Source organism: Lithobates pipiens, unplaced genomic scaffold (assembly GCF_037356315.1).
Source record: "Lithobates pipiens isolate NorthernLeopardFrog02 unplaced genomic scaffold, aLitPip1_a1.2 Scaffold_25, whole genome shotgun sequence".
Lineage (NCBI taxonomy): Eukaryota > Metazoa > Chordata > Amphibia > Anura > Ranidae > Lithobates > Lithobates pipiens.
The window spans coordinates 224,756,836-224,774,746 of NW_027507787.1; the positions used below are offsets into that span (position 1 = coordinate 224,756,836).

A 17,911-nucleotide genomic window follows, 5' to 3' on the forward strand; every position below is an offset into this window, starting at 1 on the left:
GTGGATTTACTGCCTATTATGGACTATTGCCCCAAGAAGGGATTAGTATGGATTTAGCCACGTGTCTAAAGTATGACTGCCTCATGGGGCTCTACAGTACTTTGGGGCACTTAGGCCCCATTCATACTAGCGTTTTCAGGCAGAAAGTCAAAAGGTCATCCATGTAAAAAGCAGAAAAAACACCCAAATCTCCCTAAAAAACAAATTTCCAGAACTTGTTTGAGCTTCAGGCGTTTTGGAGCTTCTGGCTTCAGGCATTTTGGAGTGGAAGTGTGAACCATCTCCATAGAGAATAATAGATTTTTTCCCCTCCAGCATTTTGTAGCTTCAGGCTTCAAGCTACAAAACACTCAGGTGTGAATGGGGCCTTAGAGAGCTTTGTACAGGAAAGTGTGCGAAAGAAGTCTGAGAACTGTTTACTTGTTTCTTGCAACTACCTCAGTAAAGTGTCTTTATTGTTGATCTAAATTGTCTGGTCAGAAGTCTCGGAAAGGGGTGCATGTAAGGCACATAAACAAAAACAGGGCATACAACAAGGGCACTGGAAAGGTTAGAAAAGATACAGTACAGAGATCTAATGAGCAGACCTAGCCTGGAATCACAAAGAGAGAAGTAGATGGGGCCGGAGGAGGAGAGCAAGCATGGAGTTATGAAGGAGTGTGTTTTCTGTATCGAATAGCAACATACAGAACATCGACACAGGAAGTGTGGTGAACGGACTACTGAGTTGGTGGAGACCTGTACATACTCTGCGGTGAGTATCCATTTCACAAGGGTGCGGTTAGGGTTGCCACCTCATCCCTTTAAACCTGAACACATATGAATTACACAGGTTCTGAGACTAATTTAGTGCAGATAAGGCACCAAGTGAGTTTAATTACCACCTTAATCAGCCACGAAACCTGTGTAATCAATATGTGTTCGGGTTTAAAGGGATGAGGTGGCAACTCTAGGTGCGGTGGATGATTCTGGAGCACTGTACTGGATCCCCTCTTCACTTTTCATCACCACCAAATTTTTCTGCACATCTTTGCACCAAACAAGGATAATGACAAGATAAGAATAATGACAAGACAAGAAACAGGAAGTGGGCTATATAAAGGTATTTACTGTCAGAAAAAATATATATGTTTTACTATCCAAAGGTAAAACAACAAGGGCCTAAGATTTAATAGACGGAAAGATGAAAAAAATTACTGAAGGTCCACATTAAAGTGGAAGTAAACCCATCGATTTAAACAGAAAAAAAAAAAAGGCATGCTGGGAATGCTAACTGCATATTGGCTGTGCTCTCAGCCAAACTATCAAACCATCCAATGGCTGGTGTCATAACGAATCACATGTGCAGCACCATAGCAGTTGAAGATTAAACAGAGGCAAAGATGGCAGCTTCCTTGGCTGAAAACGATAGGGGAGTTTACTTCCACTTTAAGCTCATTAGAAGTGACCCTTTGGGTCATATACAAAGAGGAGTTGAGATGATAAAAAAAAACATAGCTCCCAACTGTCCCTGATTTCGAGGGACTGTCCCTGATTTGGAGCAATGTCCCTCTGTCCCTCGCCCCCCCTCATTTGTCCCTCATTTTGGTCTGATCTATATAGTTGTATATAAAATGCACTATTTATCTATCAAAAAGTGTTTCCCAGTGCTAAACCTTTCATCCAAATTGTAAATTGGTGCATTTTTTTATTTTAAAAGCCAATATAAAGGAATAGTAGTGGTAAAAAAAAAAAAAAAAAAAAAAAAAGCTCTTGTGGATTTGATTAACCTTTTGTTTTGGTTAATTTTGCCTTTAAGAGGGTGTGACAGGGGGCGCGTCCTATGCCTACATACGTTTGCTAGTAGGTGTCCCTCATTGCTATCTCAAAATGTTGGGAGGTCAGGTATAGCAATATGAAAGTAGGAGTTCTTTCCAAAATGAGGCAAATGTCCTCTTGGACAGTTATCTTCAGAACAAATGTCAGCATTCAGTTATCAATCTTTAGTGGATTTACTCTTTAACAGATTGACTGAATATAAAGTCATGAAAAGGCACACACATTGTACATATTTTTATTTCACATATCCTTATAGTAAAGAACACAGAAAGATGACCATGGAGAATGACTATTTACTGGTATGTAAAAGAAGTTGGTCTGATGAAAGATACGATAGTGAAAATCTTATTCCCTGCAGATTAAGTGACACAGTTGACATATTTGTTCCTGTGAATACCGGAATGTGGGTACTGCTCCTGCCAACGTTCCGAGTCTTCATTCCTCTATCTTGAATTGCCAACATTTTTACCTAACAATCAAAGTCAGAATGAGAAAATTACCAGTGATGGAAATGAATGTTTGACATCATGTATATAGCTGGTTTAGTTACTGCTACATAAGTGTTACTGTGCTCAAGACAGAACCAGGTCACGTGATCTGTAGATGTTGCGGTGTGTTCCTGAATAAATTTTAAATTAGCAATTTCTTCCACATTTCTTCTGTTCTGTGTAAACTTTCAGTTATGACATTTAAATTATCTTTTTATTATCTAAATTGATATCATATCATTAATAGTACTGACTTAGCAATAATAGCTGGACATGTGGGTGACTAGGCATGTGCAATTCGCTTTGATCCGAATTCGTTTAACAAATTTTGTCAAATTTGTAAATTTGAATATTTCAAAATCTGTGAATTTGAATATTAAAAAAATCATATCTTTGTGAATTTGTAAATTTGATTATTTGGAAATTTGAAAATCCAAAAATCTAAATTTCGGAAAGTAGGAACCTCAAAAATGTGAAAATAAGAACAAAAATTCAAAAGAATGAAAATAAGATTGAAAATTTGAGTATCTGAAATACTAGCTGCTGACTTTTAATAAGGACACTTACCTGTCCAGCGAGCACGCGATGATGGCCGTCCCGAGGCTGATCCGTCCATCAGATCGTCTAAGGGAAACAGGCAGTGGAGCCTTGCAGCTACACTGCCCGTTTCCTCCTGCGCATGCCCCGTTGTTTCCTGGGACACACACATGTCCCAGAAGACAACGGGGCTGCTCGCTGAGGAGGAATTGAAGAAACAGCGCCGCGGAATAGGAAGAAGCAGATTAGGAACACTGCCTAGCAACAGGGGTTTCTGGTGAGTTAAAAAAATAATAATTCAATTTTCTTTTAAATATTTTTTAAGAATGTTAATATACTTTTTTTTTTAGGGTGGCCCTCCACTTTAGCTATTACTACAAACTAACTATTAAATTATAGGTATTGGAATTTCCTTTAAATTTGGCTATTAGTCAACATAACGAATTGCTAATTATTCTAAATAACGAATGCTGTATCTAAACGAATGGAATGCAACAAATTAATAATAATAAATAACAATCATAAAAATGTATTATTATTATTATTATTATTATTATTATTATTATTAATAATAATAATAATTCATTATGTTTCATTTGTTTAGATGCGGCATTCGTTATTTCGGATAATTCACAACTTTAGATAAATTCGTATTTGTTATGTTGACTAACAAATTTTTAAAGGAAATTCCAATACCTATAATTTAATAGTTAGTTATTATTAGTTAGTTATTTAGTTAGTTTTAGATTCCAGAAAACATCTTACCAGTACTACAAGGATGATTATAGTCTGCAGCCGCGCGATCATCTGCAAGATAAGACAGTATTTTACATTTCATGTTTTATTTTTTGGCTACAAATCAGTAACTTAATATACATTACCACAACAGTTGTGTTTGGACTTTTCCAAAGGACAGAAATTAAAGTGGTTGCAAACCCACAAAAAAAATAATAATAAAAGAAAAGCTGCAAGTCAAAGTCATAAAGAGCTAATATGCATAGCATACTTTACTACAGTAGGTGCCGCCAATATTGTATTTCCAGCGCAACAGTATCACACTGGTTCCCGGCGACAGGCTCCTCTAACCAGCGCGATACTGTTGCGCTGCCTGCAATAGGAAAATGTTATTTTCCTATAGCAGAAAGACCGAGGCGATAATGTCGCCTCACTCATGAAGCCTGCATGCCTTCTCGGGGGCATACCAGGCCCTTAGGTCTGGTAGGGATTTTAAGGGGAATCCCCTTCGGCGAAAAAAATGACATGGGCCCCCCCAAAATCCATACCAGACCCCTACGCAGCCCGGCCGGCCAGGAAAGGGGGTGGGGACGAATGAGTGCCTCCCCTCCTGAACCGTACCAGGCTGCGCGCCCTCAACATGGGGGGTGCCTTGGGGAAGGGGGGGCCATGCGCCCCCCCTTCCCCAAAGCACCTTGTCCCCATGTTGATGAGGACAAGGGCCTCTTCCCGACAACCCTGGCCGTTGGTTGTTGGGGTCTGCGGGCGGGGGGCTTATCGGAATCCGGGAGCCCCCTTTAATAAGGGGGCCCCCAGATCCCGGCCCCCCACCCTATGTGAATGAGTATGGGGTACAATGTACCCCTACCCATTCACCTGTGAACAAAAGTAAAAAAAACAACACACAAGGGTTAAAATAGTTTATTGCACAGCTCCGGGGGTCTTCCGTATTCGGGGGTCTTCTCGCCGGACTCCTCCGCTATCTACTGCTAGCTCTTTTACTAGCGGAGGAGCCCGGCATTCTTCTTCGCCGCCACCACCCTCTTCTTCCGACTTCGGGGGTCTTGCCCCCCTCTTCGGTTCTTCTTGCCGGGCCACCGCTTCTTCTTCCAGCTCTTTTACTAGCGGTGGCCCGTTCTTCTGGTCTTCTGGTGGCCTGGTACGGTCCAGGAGGGGGGCGCTCGCTCGTCCCCACCCCCTTTCCTGGCCGGGCTGCGTGCTCGGATAGGGGTCTGGTATGGATTTTGGGGGGGACCCCACGCCGTTTTTTTCGGTGTTATGTTGAGCCTTGAAATAAAGGACATCTACGAAGTAGCATTCGTCTCAATGCATGTTTACTTCAGAAATACTCACTGTACAGAGGACCACACCTTCCAAGCGGTTGTGGTAAAGAATACAATTTGTTACAGCCTTTTATAAGAAAATGATAACATAACAGTGTATGGCGGGCAAATTCCCAAGTTACAAAATACGCAATACATTCCAGGATAATCTATTTCATATTTCATATGGTCATTCTGGCCCGAACACAATAACAATTTTAAAGGTCATTCTGACAATTTAGCAATTTAGATATTAATTAAGAAGGGGAAAAGTTATGTTATAAACAGGGACTTTCCATAAAAACATTTCAACATCATTTCTGGGAATAATATGCTTTATCATGTTACTGGCAGGACATCTCATGTCAAGCAAAGAGCAAGACACAGAAAATAAGTCAAAATAAGATATGTGTTGCAATATTGAGAAATACCAAAAGAATCAAGAAACATTTTAGAAAGAAATACATTCTTATATTGAAGGGGAACTCTGAGTTACATGCAGATATGTGTTGCATATGTCTTCATATCTTGACATCCCCTCCTATGTTTATAATTCTTTGGGTATTCCTCTTTAGACTTCCTCTGTGTCTCTGGGTTGGACTCCAGGTATAAAAGCCACCATCTCATGAGCAGTTCTGATTTTTGACCTTTGGGGCTCAAAAGAACCAGTATTAGTACAAGCTTTCCAAATAGCACTACAAGAAGTGGTAGTTATTTTCAAACAACATTTGAATAACATAGGTGCACATTTGATTATAAGGATTATAAGTACTATGATACCAACAATATAAAGGATACCATGTAATATACCAGCAAACCAACCTCCAATGCTTGAAAACCAGTTGACAGGATTAAGCCAGGAAGTCTAGCTTTCCCAACTTCCTTCAACCCAAGCAGTTTCAGTATGCTCTTTCCGAAAATTGAGCTTAAGCTGTTGCACCTGTTCCACATGTGAAATGATGGCATCTTCTGCTTTAGTATAATTTCCAATGTAGTTACAACAGCCTGTTCTCACTATGGTGCATATTCCTCCCTGGCTTGCTGTAAGATAATCCAGCACCAGCCGGGGCTGCAAAATCTCCTTTTTAACCATTTTTAGTTCTGTGGCAAGAGCCACAAAGTTCCTATCATACAATGCTGTAATATTATCAATCAAGTCAGCTAAATCAATGATAAAACTGAATGCCTTTTTGATACAACATCTATTTACCCATGGTATGGAGAATATTGGCTTTATTTCCTTGTCATGTGACTCTACATTAGTGTCAATATCACTAGTATCAGTATCATTAGTATTTTCCTCAACCATAAGTGGCGGTATCTCAATGTTAGTCTCACCCTCCTTGTTCATATCAGGATCTTTAACCTCATCATGATTCTCTTCCTCCCCCCAGGTTCTGACTGAGAATCTAAATCTCTTTTTTAAAAGATGTATGGGGATTTTACGGATTTGAGACTCCTTAAACTCATCGTTACTCATATACCAAGAGGCAGGTATTACTCTCCCAAAATAACAAACCCCCATAGAATTTAAAGGGATCCAATTATATGCTTTCTTCCCACATATAAAGTAATAACCTGGGGGAGCTGCACAAGCCTTCTTGAAATTATACACCTGCAAACACATTAATAATTTCATATTGTTTTGTCTAGAATGTTGTCGATGCGTGTAGTCATGTAGTTCCTGATACCGATCTGTGCTCCATGCTGTATCCTTACCATCAAACCAATATCTGATCTCAGCATTGTTCATACAGTTGGAGTTCCCAATAGGTCTGGTAGTACTTTGGAAACCCTGAGTAAGCAGCTCAGATGAGTATTCTCCAGTGAAGTTTATATAGACCGAGGGAATTTTCATTGGAGCATTAGTGAACAACAGGAGTAAAACAACTCTGTCAACCATAGGTCTGCTTACATCTTCAAAGTGGGCATTGTTCTCTATTTCGGCCAATGTGCTGGGCACACCTAATAAGGGTATAGTCTTATATGATATAGGTGCATGTGTGCATATCCAGCAATTAGAAATGTTCAGTCTTTTTGCTGCATGTAGATGCATGGACACAAAGGAGTTATGAAAGGGTTCACCCAATTTAACATGATACTCATGAGTGTCTCTTCTTGTTCTTTGATTGGGATTACGGCTCTCTTCAGATTGCAATTTTTCACTTGTGACAGTGGCATTGAAAAGGTAGGTGTCATGTATCTTACCCTTTTCTTTATGGTATGTCCATTTGAATGCCATGACTGTGATCCACACCACCACTCCACCACAGAGGATAACGCTCCATAACTCCACATTCGGTCTAGGCCCCAGGAGATTCATTCTGGAGTCTTCTGGCTCTGGCACGAGTGATTGGCGGTGATGACCTAGAAGGCAAGGGTAAAGAAGAATACCTGCTAACAGCAGAATGATCTGTATGTTCCATCGGACCTATAGTCTTTTTACAATGGGAACCATGAACCCAGTACTTGTAGTCTTTCAGCTTTACAGCAGTTGGAGATTCAAGAATGATCTGAAACGGACCTTTCCACCTAGGAGACAAAGTGGTCCGGGGTATTCGATTCTTGATGTACATGTGTTCCTTCACTTGTATCCACTGGTTGTCCTGCTTTGGCTCTGGAAAAGGTATCAGAAAACACATTTGCCAATTTGCGTAAATAGTCTATCATGGCATCTTGACCTTTTAGCAAAGTCACTGTCTCTGGTGGCACAAGGGTTGCAGGAAGTCTCTTAGGCGGTCGCCCAAATAGTATATCAAAGGGTGATAGTCCATGCTTCTCCTTAGGGGTGGTCCTAATGGTAGCTAAGGCTATTGGCAGTGCTTCTACACATGTGCTTTTCCCATTAGTAGTTATCTTGGCCAGATACCCCTTTAAAGTTTGATTGCTGCACTCCACCATCCCGCTAGCTTGTGGCCTATATGGGGTGTGCAGCTGCTGTCTTATCCCCAGAATATTCACCACTTCTGCCATTAACTTGTTATCAAAGTGTGTACCTCTATCTGAGGAGAAAACAGCCCCTATACCAAATCTTGGGATTAACTCTCTAATGAGACATTTTACTACTGTTCGGGCATTACTCCTGGCACATGCAAACTAAAAGATACTTGAGCCGACCACAAGGGGGTATATCTGAGAAGTCAATCTGCACAATTTGAAACGGCTCCTCAGTATGTGCAATATGCTTCATATGAGTGGGCACTGGTTTTGCAATGTTATGCATTTGACATATTGCACATTCATTAATCTATTTAGCAGCATATGTATGAAAGCCTGGAGCCCACCAGTGTTTGTTCGCCACCCAACACATCCCTCCTGTTGAGACATGGCAAGGCCCATGGCTCAAAGCAAACAAATAAGGAAACAGAGTTGGAGGAGCAACCATTTTTCCCTTCATAGTCCACAGGCCATCCTCATCACAAACAGCCCCTTTGGAGCACCAGGATGGTCTGTGAGGTGAGTTTTCCTGTAAGGCAGACAAAATGTGTAAATCAACAAGTAAGTCAGTCAGAAACAACATAGGCATGGCAGTGGATGGCTATTCGTAGATTGCTCCTTTAGCATATTCATTGGCTTGTTACACAAAATAGGTAGTAAGGTTTAGTATAGTCAGGTAGCCCAAGATTTGGGGTTGTCAGTAAAATTTCTTTCATTTCTTTCTTCACTGCTGGGGTTAATTTGTCCTCGATAAACTTATAACTACCCTTTGTATGTCGCTTTAATAATACTTGTAAAAGACCTAATACTAGTGGAGGATTGAGTCTCCTTCATCCAGTAAAATTTTTATTTTTTTTATTTATTATCTATTCTTAATCACCGGGCAGCTTCCTCCGGTGACTTCTCTACTCAAGATACTGAAAAATTCTTGGTACTGACAGGGCTAAATCCCCATGACTTTTCACCGTGGCCACTTTCATATAGTCTGGTGAAAATTTCCAGTAATCCAGACTGCTGGATTCATAAGCCCCTTGTGGGCTTCTTGTAATCCCTCCTATTTAGGGTTAATAAAGTTCTGGCATAAGGAGCAAATTTAACATCTCCCTTTGCTTCAAGTATGTTTTACTCCCATCCCTTCAGGCATTAAAACTATAGTTACTCTTATATTTTCTCTGTCTAGCAGACTGCTAGGGGAGTATGGCGATACACCACCTCTTACCTATAGAGGTTCAGTGACGTTGGCAGTAATTACATCATTACTTATCTTAACCAAGAAAATACCTGCTGATTCAAAGTAGGAAAATTGGCATCACATATGTTTAACAAAGTCTTTTTTGTCTTTCTCGTTTAATTTGAAGAGCTACAACCTGCACTTCAATACTTTCCATTTGCAGTGCTGTTTTCTTAGGTATGGGAACTTGTTATACATTTACTATTTTTATCGCTATCCTTATTAATCTCTTAGATTCTTTAAGATCCACTTAGCGCTGGCTTATTTCTCCATTCTTTAACTTCCTATAACAATCCTCCCATGAAACTGTTAACCAGACCATGTCTTTACACTTTCTTTTAATTCTTCTTAAATTCTTATTGCTGAGTCAGAAACTGTAGCAGCAGGCGTCTGCCGCACTGTTCCCTCACTGACACGGAGCCTGTTGACCCCTCCCTTTCAGAAAATCATAAGCACATCTGCAATTTGCTAGCTGTCCCGTGCACACCGATAGGGAGAGATTAACCCATTTGCTAACTCATCACTTACTTCTCTCTAACATTTTATTGTTCACAAGCACCCTTATTCTTTGCAAATACGTTACATACATCCACATACTTTTCAGGCACCACACAGTCAATCAAGATCCACATATCTGTATATGTTGCTTGTTGAGTCCTTTCCATCCACATCATTTTCCCATACCATTTCTTAGGACATTTTTCCATATTGGGCAGTTTTGCCACAATTGCTCTTATCTCACTAGGCTTCCATGGGACATAAACTTGAGCCATATTAGCTACATATTGATCTCCCACTACCCCTCCTAGCAGGGCCACTTCCCTTAGGGGCATCTGCTCTACCGGCTTTTCTACCGGCTTCTCCTTTAATAGGGACCTGATCAATTCCCTTGTTTCTCTTTCCCTATCTGGAGTGTGTAGTATCCCTAAAGCTTTCTGCTTTGCTGCTGCTTTTTGCCTCGTAACCACTGGGGTATAAGTCTGGCTTGTCTGTTTTATGGGGGTGTGTAATCTATCTATTTTAGTGAACTTTACTAAAGCATTTGGTTTTGATGGAGTGTACTGCCAAATTTGTCCATCTTTATCAAATATTACCCCCTCACTATTATCCAATGAAGATCCCAAACTACTCCTCCGCTGAGAAGTCCCTTGGGCTCCCTCTAACATTCGGCTCCTTCCCTCCTGTGAGAAGCTGGAAACAGCTTACTGCTGCTGAGGGGTAGCCTGGATGCTGGGAGCCCTCTATTCTCCCATGTCTTCTTCACTTTGCCCCATATGATCAATTTCAACTATAGGGGCAGAAGCTGCTCTGGATGCTATTACTAAATCCCTTCTTGCAAAATCATTAGGAAGTTCCTCTTCATCTTCCAGATGTAGAGCAGCTTTCTCAGTACACATCTTATAAGGGGGTGGTTTTAAATTCTTTCGGGACTCTTCTTCCCAAGCAGCTAAACATTCAGTCCCCCCGCAATCACACATTTTAAAGAGTAAATTAAATAATGCATCAATTGTTGGGGTATCAAGAGAACCCTCAGGGGGGCCACCATTTCGATGGGTCCTCTTTGTATTCCCTTTTGGTAATCTTACACCATTTTACATGATGCTTTAAAGCATCCGGCTCTCCACTTACCATCATCTTGATGATAGGAGCGCTTGGATGCAATTTCACTACACTTAACCCTGTTTTCTTTGCTATTTTTAATAATTTCTTTGCCCTTTCTTTTGTTAACCCAAAAGTATTCATTACCGGTAAAATATTTTTTTCAAGCAAATTTCCCATTTTCTTTATATTTCCCCTGTTACTCTTTTCAGAAATGACAATAGTTTAGAGCTCCGGGACTGAGAGCTCTACTTTTTACTTCTTACGGCTGTGTACCAGCAGCCCAGTACATATATTGAGATATCTCACTTCGTTCTACTCTCAGAAGGACGTCTCCTTTCTGAGTGGTAATAGGCTAGTCTCTTTCTCAACTCCCTATTCCAGAGAACATACAGCAGGTCATTCACCCATTTGTGGCTATCCGCTGAAGGCAAACCTATCCGCCTTAGGACCACAAACGTTTCTCAAAAAATCACACAAAAAATTCAACATCCACCACCTTCTATTCACTCATAGAAATTGTGGTACCTGCATTTTACACATCCCTTAATAACATGACTATATTCATTGTCATTTCTGAGAGTAAGAAGAAGGACAAGTAAGTACTTTTGCATGCTTAAGCTATAACTGGTAACATTAGTATTCTCAGTAATCATACATAGACAGAATGCAGTAAAATCAAAAAGGAACGTGTTACCTTCTGTATTCCACAAGCCCCACCCGGCTCCTCAAAACCGCACAGAAAGACAGTACTTTCTAATATGAGAAATAAAAGGTTTCTCACCTGAGGCCTCTGTCCTGTCCCTCCTGTTGCGGGTTGAGAGCCGGTGGTGGAGTAGCAGATAAGAAGACCGTCCGAGGGTCACCAACTGTTATGTTGAGCCTTGAAATAAAGGACATCTACGAAGTAGCATTCGTCTCAATGCATGTTTACTTCAGAAATACTCACTGTACAGAGGACCACACCTTCCAAGCGGTTGTGGTAAAGAATACAATTTGTTACAGCCTTTTATAAGAAAATGATAACATGACAGTGTATGGCGGGCAAATTCCCAAGTTACAAAATACGCAATACATTCCAGGATAATCTATTTCATATTTCATATGGTCATTCTGGCCCGAACACAATAACAATTTTAAAGGTCATTCTGACAATTTGGCAATTTAGATATTAATTAAGAAGGGGAAAAGTTATGTTATAAACAGGGACTTTCCATAAAAACATTTCAACATCATTTCTGGGAATAATATGCTTTATCATGTTACTGGCAGGACATCTCATGTCAAGCAAAGAGCAAGACACAGAAAATAAGTCAAAATAAGATATGTGTTGCAATATTGAGAAATACCAAAAGAATCAAGAAACATTTTAGAAAGAAATACATTCTTATATTGAAGGGGAACTCTGAGTTACATGCAGATATGTGTTGCATATGTCTTCATATCTTGACATTGGCGAAGGGGATTCCCCTTAAAATCCCTACCAGACCCAAGGGCCTGGTATTCCCCCGAGAAGGCATGCAGGCTTCATGAGTGAGGCGACATTATCGCCTCGCTCTTGCTGCTATAGGAAAATGACATTTTCCTATTGCAGCCAGCGCAACGGTATCGCGCTGGTTAGAGGATCCTGTCGCCGGGAACCAGCGCGATACTGTCGCGCTGGAAACACAATATCGGCGGCACCTACTGTATATTGCTCTTCTGTAATTGAGCTTAATTAATCAGCCATCTGCAGGAGTTTCTGGGTGTTGTCTGTGTGCCCTGAGTGCAGTATACACCTGTATCTACCTATATAGCTATATTGCTCTTCTGTAATTGAGCTATTAGCCGTCTGCAGGAGTTTGTGGGTGTTGTCTATGTGCCCTGAGTGCAGTATACACCTGTATCTACCTATATAGCTATATTGCTCTTCTGTAATTGAGCTTTCAGCCATCTGCAAGAGTTTGTGGGTGTTGTCTGTGTGCCCTGAGTGCAGTATACACCTGTATCTACCTATATAGCTATATTGTTCTTCTGTAATTGAGCTATTAGCCATCTGCAGGAGTTTGTGGGTGTTGTCTGTGTGCCCTGAGTGCAGTATACACCTGTATCTACCTATATTGCTCTTCTCTAATTGAGCCATCTGCAGGAGTTAGTTGTGTGTTGTGTGCCTCCAGCACAGCACAGTGTACACCGGTATCTACCCTTTAATTCCTGTTGTTCTATAATAAAGGCATCTGCAGGAGTTAGTGGGTGTTGTGTGCCTCCAGCACAGCACAATATACACCTGTATCTACCCTTTATTGCTGGTGTTCTATAATAAAGGCATCTGCAGGAGTTAGTGGGTGTTGTGTGCCTCCAGCAGAGCACAGTATACATTGGTATCTACCCTTTAATTTCTGTTGTTCTATAATAAACACATCTGCAGGAGTTAGTGGGTGTTGTGTACCTCCAGCACAGCACAGTATACACCAGTATTTACCCTTTAATTTCTGTTGTTCTATAATAAAGGCATCTGCAGGAGTTAGTGGGTGTTGTGTGCCTACAGCACAGCACAATATACACCTGTATCTACCCTTTATTGCTGATGTTCTATAATAAAGGCATCTTCAGGAGTTAGTGGGTGTTGTGTGCCTCTAGCACAATATACACTACCCAATTGCTGGTTTTCCCATCTCCCTTCAGGCCATTACCATGTCTGGGAGGCCAACAAGGAGAGGCAGACAGGCACGGGCCGATAAAAGAGGGCAAGCAGGCTCTGTGTCTAGAGACAACAGTGCTGGTCGTGGACACGGTGCATCATCATCAGCACGTGGCCATGGGACACGCTTGTCCTTATTTTCGGCAGCTGGACGTGTTGAGCCGCATCATGCCGAAGACTTGGTAGAGTGGATGACCAAGCCCTCTTCATCCTCCTCATCCTCTCTCACCCAGGCTCAGGGTACTAGCAAAGCAGCTGCCAACGCACCGTCTTCCCTCATCTCAATGTCACCATCAGTGACTCCTTCTCTATACCCACCAAGTCCTCCTGAGGAGCCCCCTGAACTCTTTGAGCACAGTGTTGAGTACATGCTCCTGGAGGATGCCCAGTGTTTTGTAGGCTCTGATGATGATACTCAGCTAGAGGAAGGCAGTAGCGTGAGCGCAGAGAGAGGGGTGCTAAAGAAGGACAGCAATCTAGCAGTCATGTTCCACAAGCTGCAGCATACTGCCAGGTTTGCTCCAGCGATGAAGAGGTAGGGGATGATGAGAGCACTGACTCCACGTGGGTGCCTGGTAGGAGAGAGGAGGAGGAGGAGGCACATCTCCAATGAGGCAGGATGCCCTCCGGGGGCCAGCTTAGGGGCAGCACACTGACTGAATAACACCGCAGAGCTCCGCCTGTGCAGGGCGCTGCCTCTGCGCGTTATTCTAAAAGTTCTTTGGTGTGGGCCTTCTTTGAGACGAGTGCATCAGATCGCACCACTGCTATTTGCAACATGTCTCAAGCGTATCTTGCGTGGCCAAAACATCAGCCGCTTGGGCACCACATGCTTGACTAGACATATGTTAACCTGCCATGCAGCTCGTTGGCAAGCTTACCTCAAAGACCCACACCAAAGAACAAAGCGGACCTCTCCTTGCTCCTCATCAGCTGGGATCTCCAACCCCACTAGACATTCAGTCCTCTCTGAAACCTGTGCTGAGAGGAATGAAGATGTAGAATTAGGTGTGTCACAGCCAAGTGCTTGCGGGAACTCTGCTAGCAGTACACCCACGTCCGATTGTAGCAGGCAAATTTCCCTGCCCCAGCTGCTGAACTGTAGAAAGAAGTTCACTCCCAGCCATCCACATGCCCAGTGGTTGAATGCTAGCTTGGCTAAATTGCTAGCACTTCAACTGCTGCCTTTTCAGTTGGTAGACTCAACCCCCTTCCGTGAGTTTGTGCAATGTGCGGTTCCTCAGTGGCAGGTCCCCAAACGCAACTTTTTCTCACGGAAGGCGATTCCGGTTCTCTACCGGCATGGGGAAGGCAATGTCCTTGCCTCGCTGCACAGGGCGGTCAGGGGTAAGGTGCATATTACCGCTGACTCATGGTCCAGCAGGCATGGACAGGGATGTTACCTGTCTTTCACTGCCCATTGGGTCACTCTTCTGGCAGCTGGGAAGGATGCAGGACAAGGTGCAGTAGTGTTGGAGGTTGTTCCACCACCACGCCTCCAAAATGCTACTACTGGTTGTGACACACCGCTCTCCTCCACCCCCTCCTTTTCTTATTCCTCTGTGGCCTCTTCCAGTGCTCTGTCTTTGTTTGGGAGAAAGAAGCCACACTGGGGCAGATATTTTGTTAGCTCTGCAGGGACAGGCCGAGAGGTGGTTGACACCACGCCAGCTTAAGCCAGGATTGGTGGTTTGCGACAATGGCACCAACCTTCCCTCCACCCTCCGACAGGGAAAAATGACCCATGTGCCCTGTGCAGCTCATGCCCTTAACTTGGTGGTGCAGCAGTTCTTGGGCAGGTACCCGGGGTTACAGGATGTCCTGAAGCAGGCCAGGAAAGTCTGTGTGCATTTCCGCCGATCATTTAATGCCTGTGCTCAGTTGGCTGAGCTCCAAAAAGAGTTGAACCTGCCCAAGTACCGCCTTATATGTGACATGCCCACCAGGTGGAACTCAATGTTGGCCATGCTGCAGCGGCTGCACATGCCATCAATGAGTACCCGTGTGACTACGGCACCAGGACAGGGGCAGGGGAACTTGTTTTTTTCTCACCACGCCAGGGGGACATGATCAGGGATGCATGCACTGTCCTGTCACCGTTTGAGGATGCCACAAGGATGGTGAGCAGTGACAGTGCATGCATCAGTGACATGCATCAGTGACACTGTACCTCTTGTCCAACTCTTGGAGCATACACTGCGTGGAATAATGGACAGGGCATTTGAGGCAGAACAGAGGCAGGAAGAGAAGGACTTCCTTGCCTCTCAAGACCCCCTTTATCCAAACAGTTTTCCTGCCGTCCCACCATCACACAGGAAAAGGACGAGGAGGAGGAGGATGATTGTGTCAGCATGGAAGTGGAGCCTTGCACTCAGCATCAGCAACAGCAGTCTTGTAGGGATGATTTACAGTCCCAAGAAATCCGTGGACTTGTACGTGGCTTGGAGGAGGTAGCTGTGGATCATGTTGCCCTTAGTGACCCAGAGGACTCCGGACCGAATGCCTCAGCCAACATACGCTGCATGGCCTCCCTGATCCTGCAAATCCTGCGGAAGGATCCTCGTATTCTTCGGATCAAGGAAAGGGACCATTACTGGCTGGCCACTCTTCTTGATCCACAGTACAAGGGTAAGGTTGCAGACCTTATCTTGCCATCGCAGAGGGAGCAGAGGAAGAGACATCTCTGGGAGGCCTTGCAGAAAGGTCTGTGCAACGTGTTCCCAGAGACTGGAAGGTTACAAACTTCTGGTCCTGGACAACATGTTGCTGAGGCTTAGGTCAGAAGGAGCGGTGGAGAAGGTGGCCGTCTGACCGATGCGTTCAGACAATGTTTTAGTCCGCAGCCCCAAGGTATGATCAGTTCCAGCAACCATCACCAGCGTCTGATTTACATGGTGCAGGAATACCTAGGGGCAAGGTCAGACTTGGACACTTTTCCCACCAAAAATCTTCTGGCTTACTGGGTCTTGAGGATGGATCACTGGCCAGAGCTTGCACAGTATGCAATTGAGCTACTGGCCTGTCCTGCATTCAGCGTTCTTTCGGAATGTACCTTCAGTGCTGCTGGTGGCTTTGTTACCGATCACAGGGTGCACCTGTCCACCGACATGGTTGATTGACTGACCTTCATAAAGATGAATCAGTCTTGGATCACTCACAGCTACCAAGTACCTGAAGCTGATGTAACCGAATAATTTTTTTTGAAATATCACATCCCTTCAAGACTATGCTGATGCTGACTGTCCTGTTATGTTGACTGTCTATCCTCTTCCTCCTCCGTTGATATCTTGGAAGAAAATTTTTGGTTCTGGGTGATGCCACCAGCCCAATTTTTTCAGCCCCTGTTTAACAGGGGCATGTAATTACAATTTTTGATGCAATGCTTTGCAGCAGGGCTCATTCCTGCACTACAACTAGAGTATATGGGAGAGGTTGCAGTGACGTGGCACCAGCACCAGTGCCTAAGGCCCAATTTTTAAGCCCCTGTTTAACAGGGGCATGTAATTACAATTTTTGATGCAATGCTTTGCAGCAGGGCTCATTCCTGCACTACAACTAGAGTATATGGGAGAAGTTGCAGTGTCGTGGCACCAACACCAGTGCCTAAGGCCAAATTTTTTAGCCCCTGTTTAACAGGGGCGTGTAATTAAAATTTTTGATGCAATGCTTTGCAGCAGGGCTCATTCCTGCACTACAACTAGAGTATCTGGGACAGGCTGCAGTGTCGTAGCACCAGCAAGCAGTGCCTAAGGCCCAATTTTTCAGCCCCTGTTTAACAGGGGCATGTAATTACAATTCTTGATATAATATTTCACAGCAGGGCCCATTCCTGTGCCCACTGAGAGCAACTGTGAGGACTTATAGTGTTGTGGTACCAGCACCACCACCATAACCACCAAAGGCCCAATTTTTCTACCACTGTTCAACAATGGCATGTAATTACAATTCTTGATATAATCGTTCACAGCAGGGCACTCCAGCACCCACCAAGAGTCACTTTAAGGGCTTACAATGTTGTGGCAACACCAACACCTTGTTCCGCCATTTCTACAGAGCATATAGGGCAGGCCCCTACTTTCAAACATCCAACTTACAAACGTCTCCTACTTGCAAACGGAAGGAGACAACAAGAAGTGAGATGAAAAAAGACATACGGGAATTTTTTTTATACAGGGGTGATAACCCCTCCCTATGTTTTCCAAAATGCTTAAAAATAGATTTTTTGACTGGAGCTACACTTTAAACATGTACCAGTTCAAAATTACAAACAGATTCTACTTAACACAACAAACCTACAGAGTCCCTGTCTTGTTTGCACCGCCTGTATACTGCTGTTCTGAGTATATAGGGCCTGGGGGCCACACGTCTTTCCTTTTTTTAATATGGGTACGGGGTTCCCCTTAATATTAGAAGGGGGTTGCTGTGAATAGATCTGGCGCTATACCTATGTATTATCAAATAATATATCACCGGGGACTCATTTGTCCGAAGTGTTCAGCATAAAAGTGGGTGGTGTTCAAAAATGAAATTGGTGGTGTTGGTGTGCCAATAAATAAATTGAAAA

The 17,911-nt window shown here is 43.2% G+C and overlaps 1 protein-coding gene across 3 annotated transcripts in view; it reads right to left on the bottom strand.

Annotated features, from left to right (window-relative positions):
* Window positions 1–2,039: 2,039 nt before the first annotated feature.
* Window positions 2,040–17,911, bottom strand: part of LOC143930920 (alpha-2-macroglobulin-P-like) — a 110,260-nt gene continuing 94,388 nt past the window's right edge. For 2 of the 3 annotated variants that reach the window (XM_077455611.1, XM_077455609.1), the window contains 2 exons: window positions 3,609–3,650; window positions 2,040–2,287 (listed from right to left, as the gene is read on the bottom strand). Coding sequence is in view for 1 of the 3 variants with exons in the window: in XM_077455608.1 (XP_077311734.1) it covers window positions 5,766–7,223 (1,458 nt within the window). In the remaining 2 variants the exon portion in view is untranslated. Of the gene's footprint in view, window positions 2,288–3,608; window positions 3,651–5,396; window positions 17,791–17,911 lie in introns of those variants that run through there. The other variant, XM_077455608.1, reaches the window with a different exon arrangement.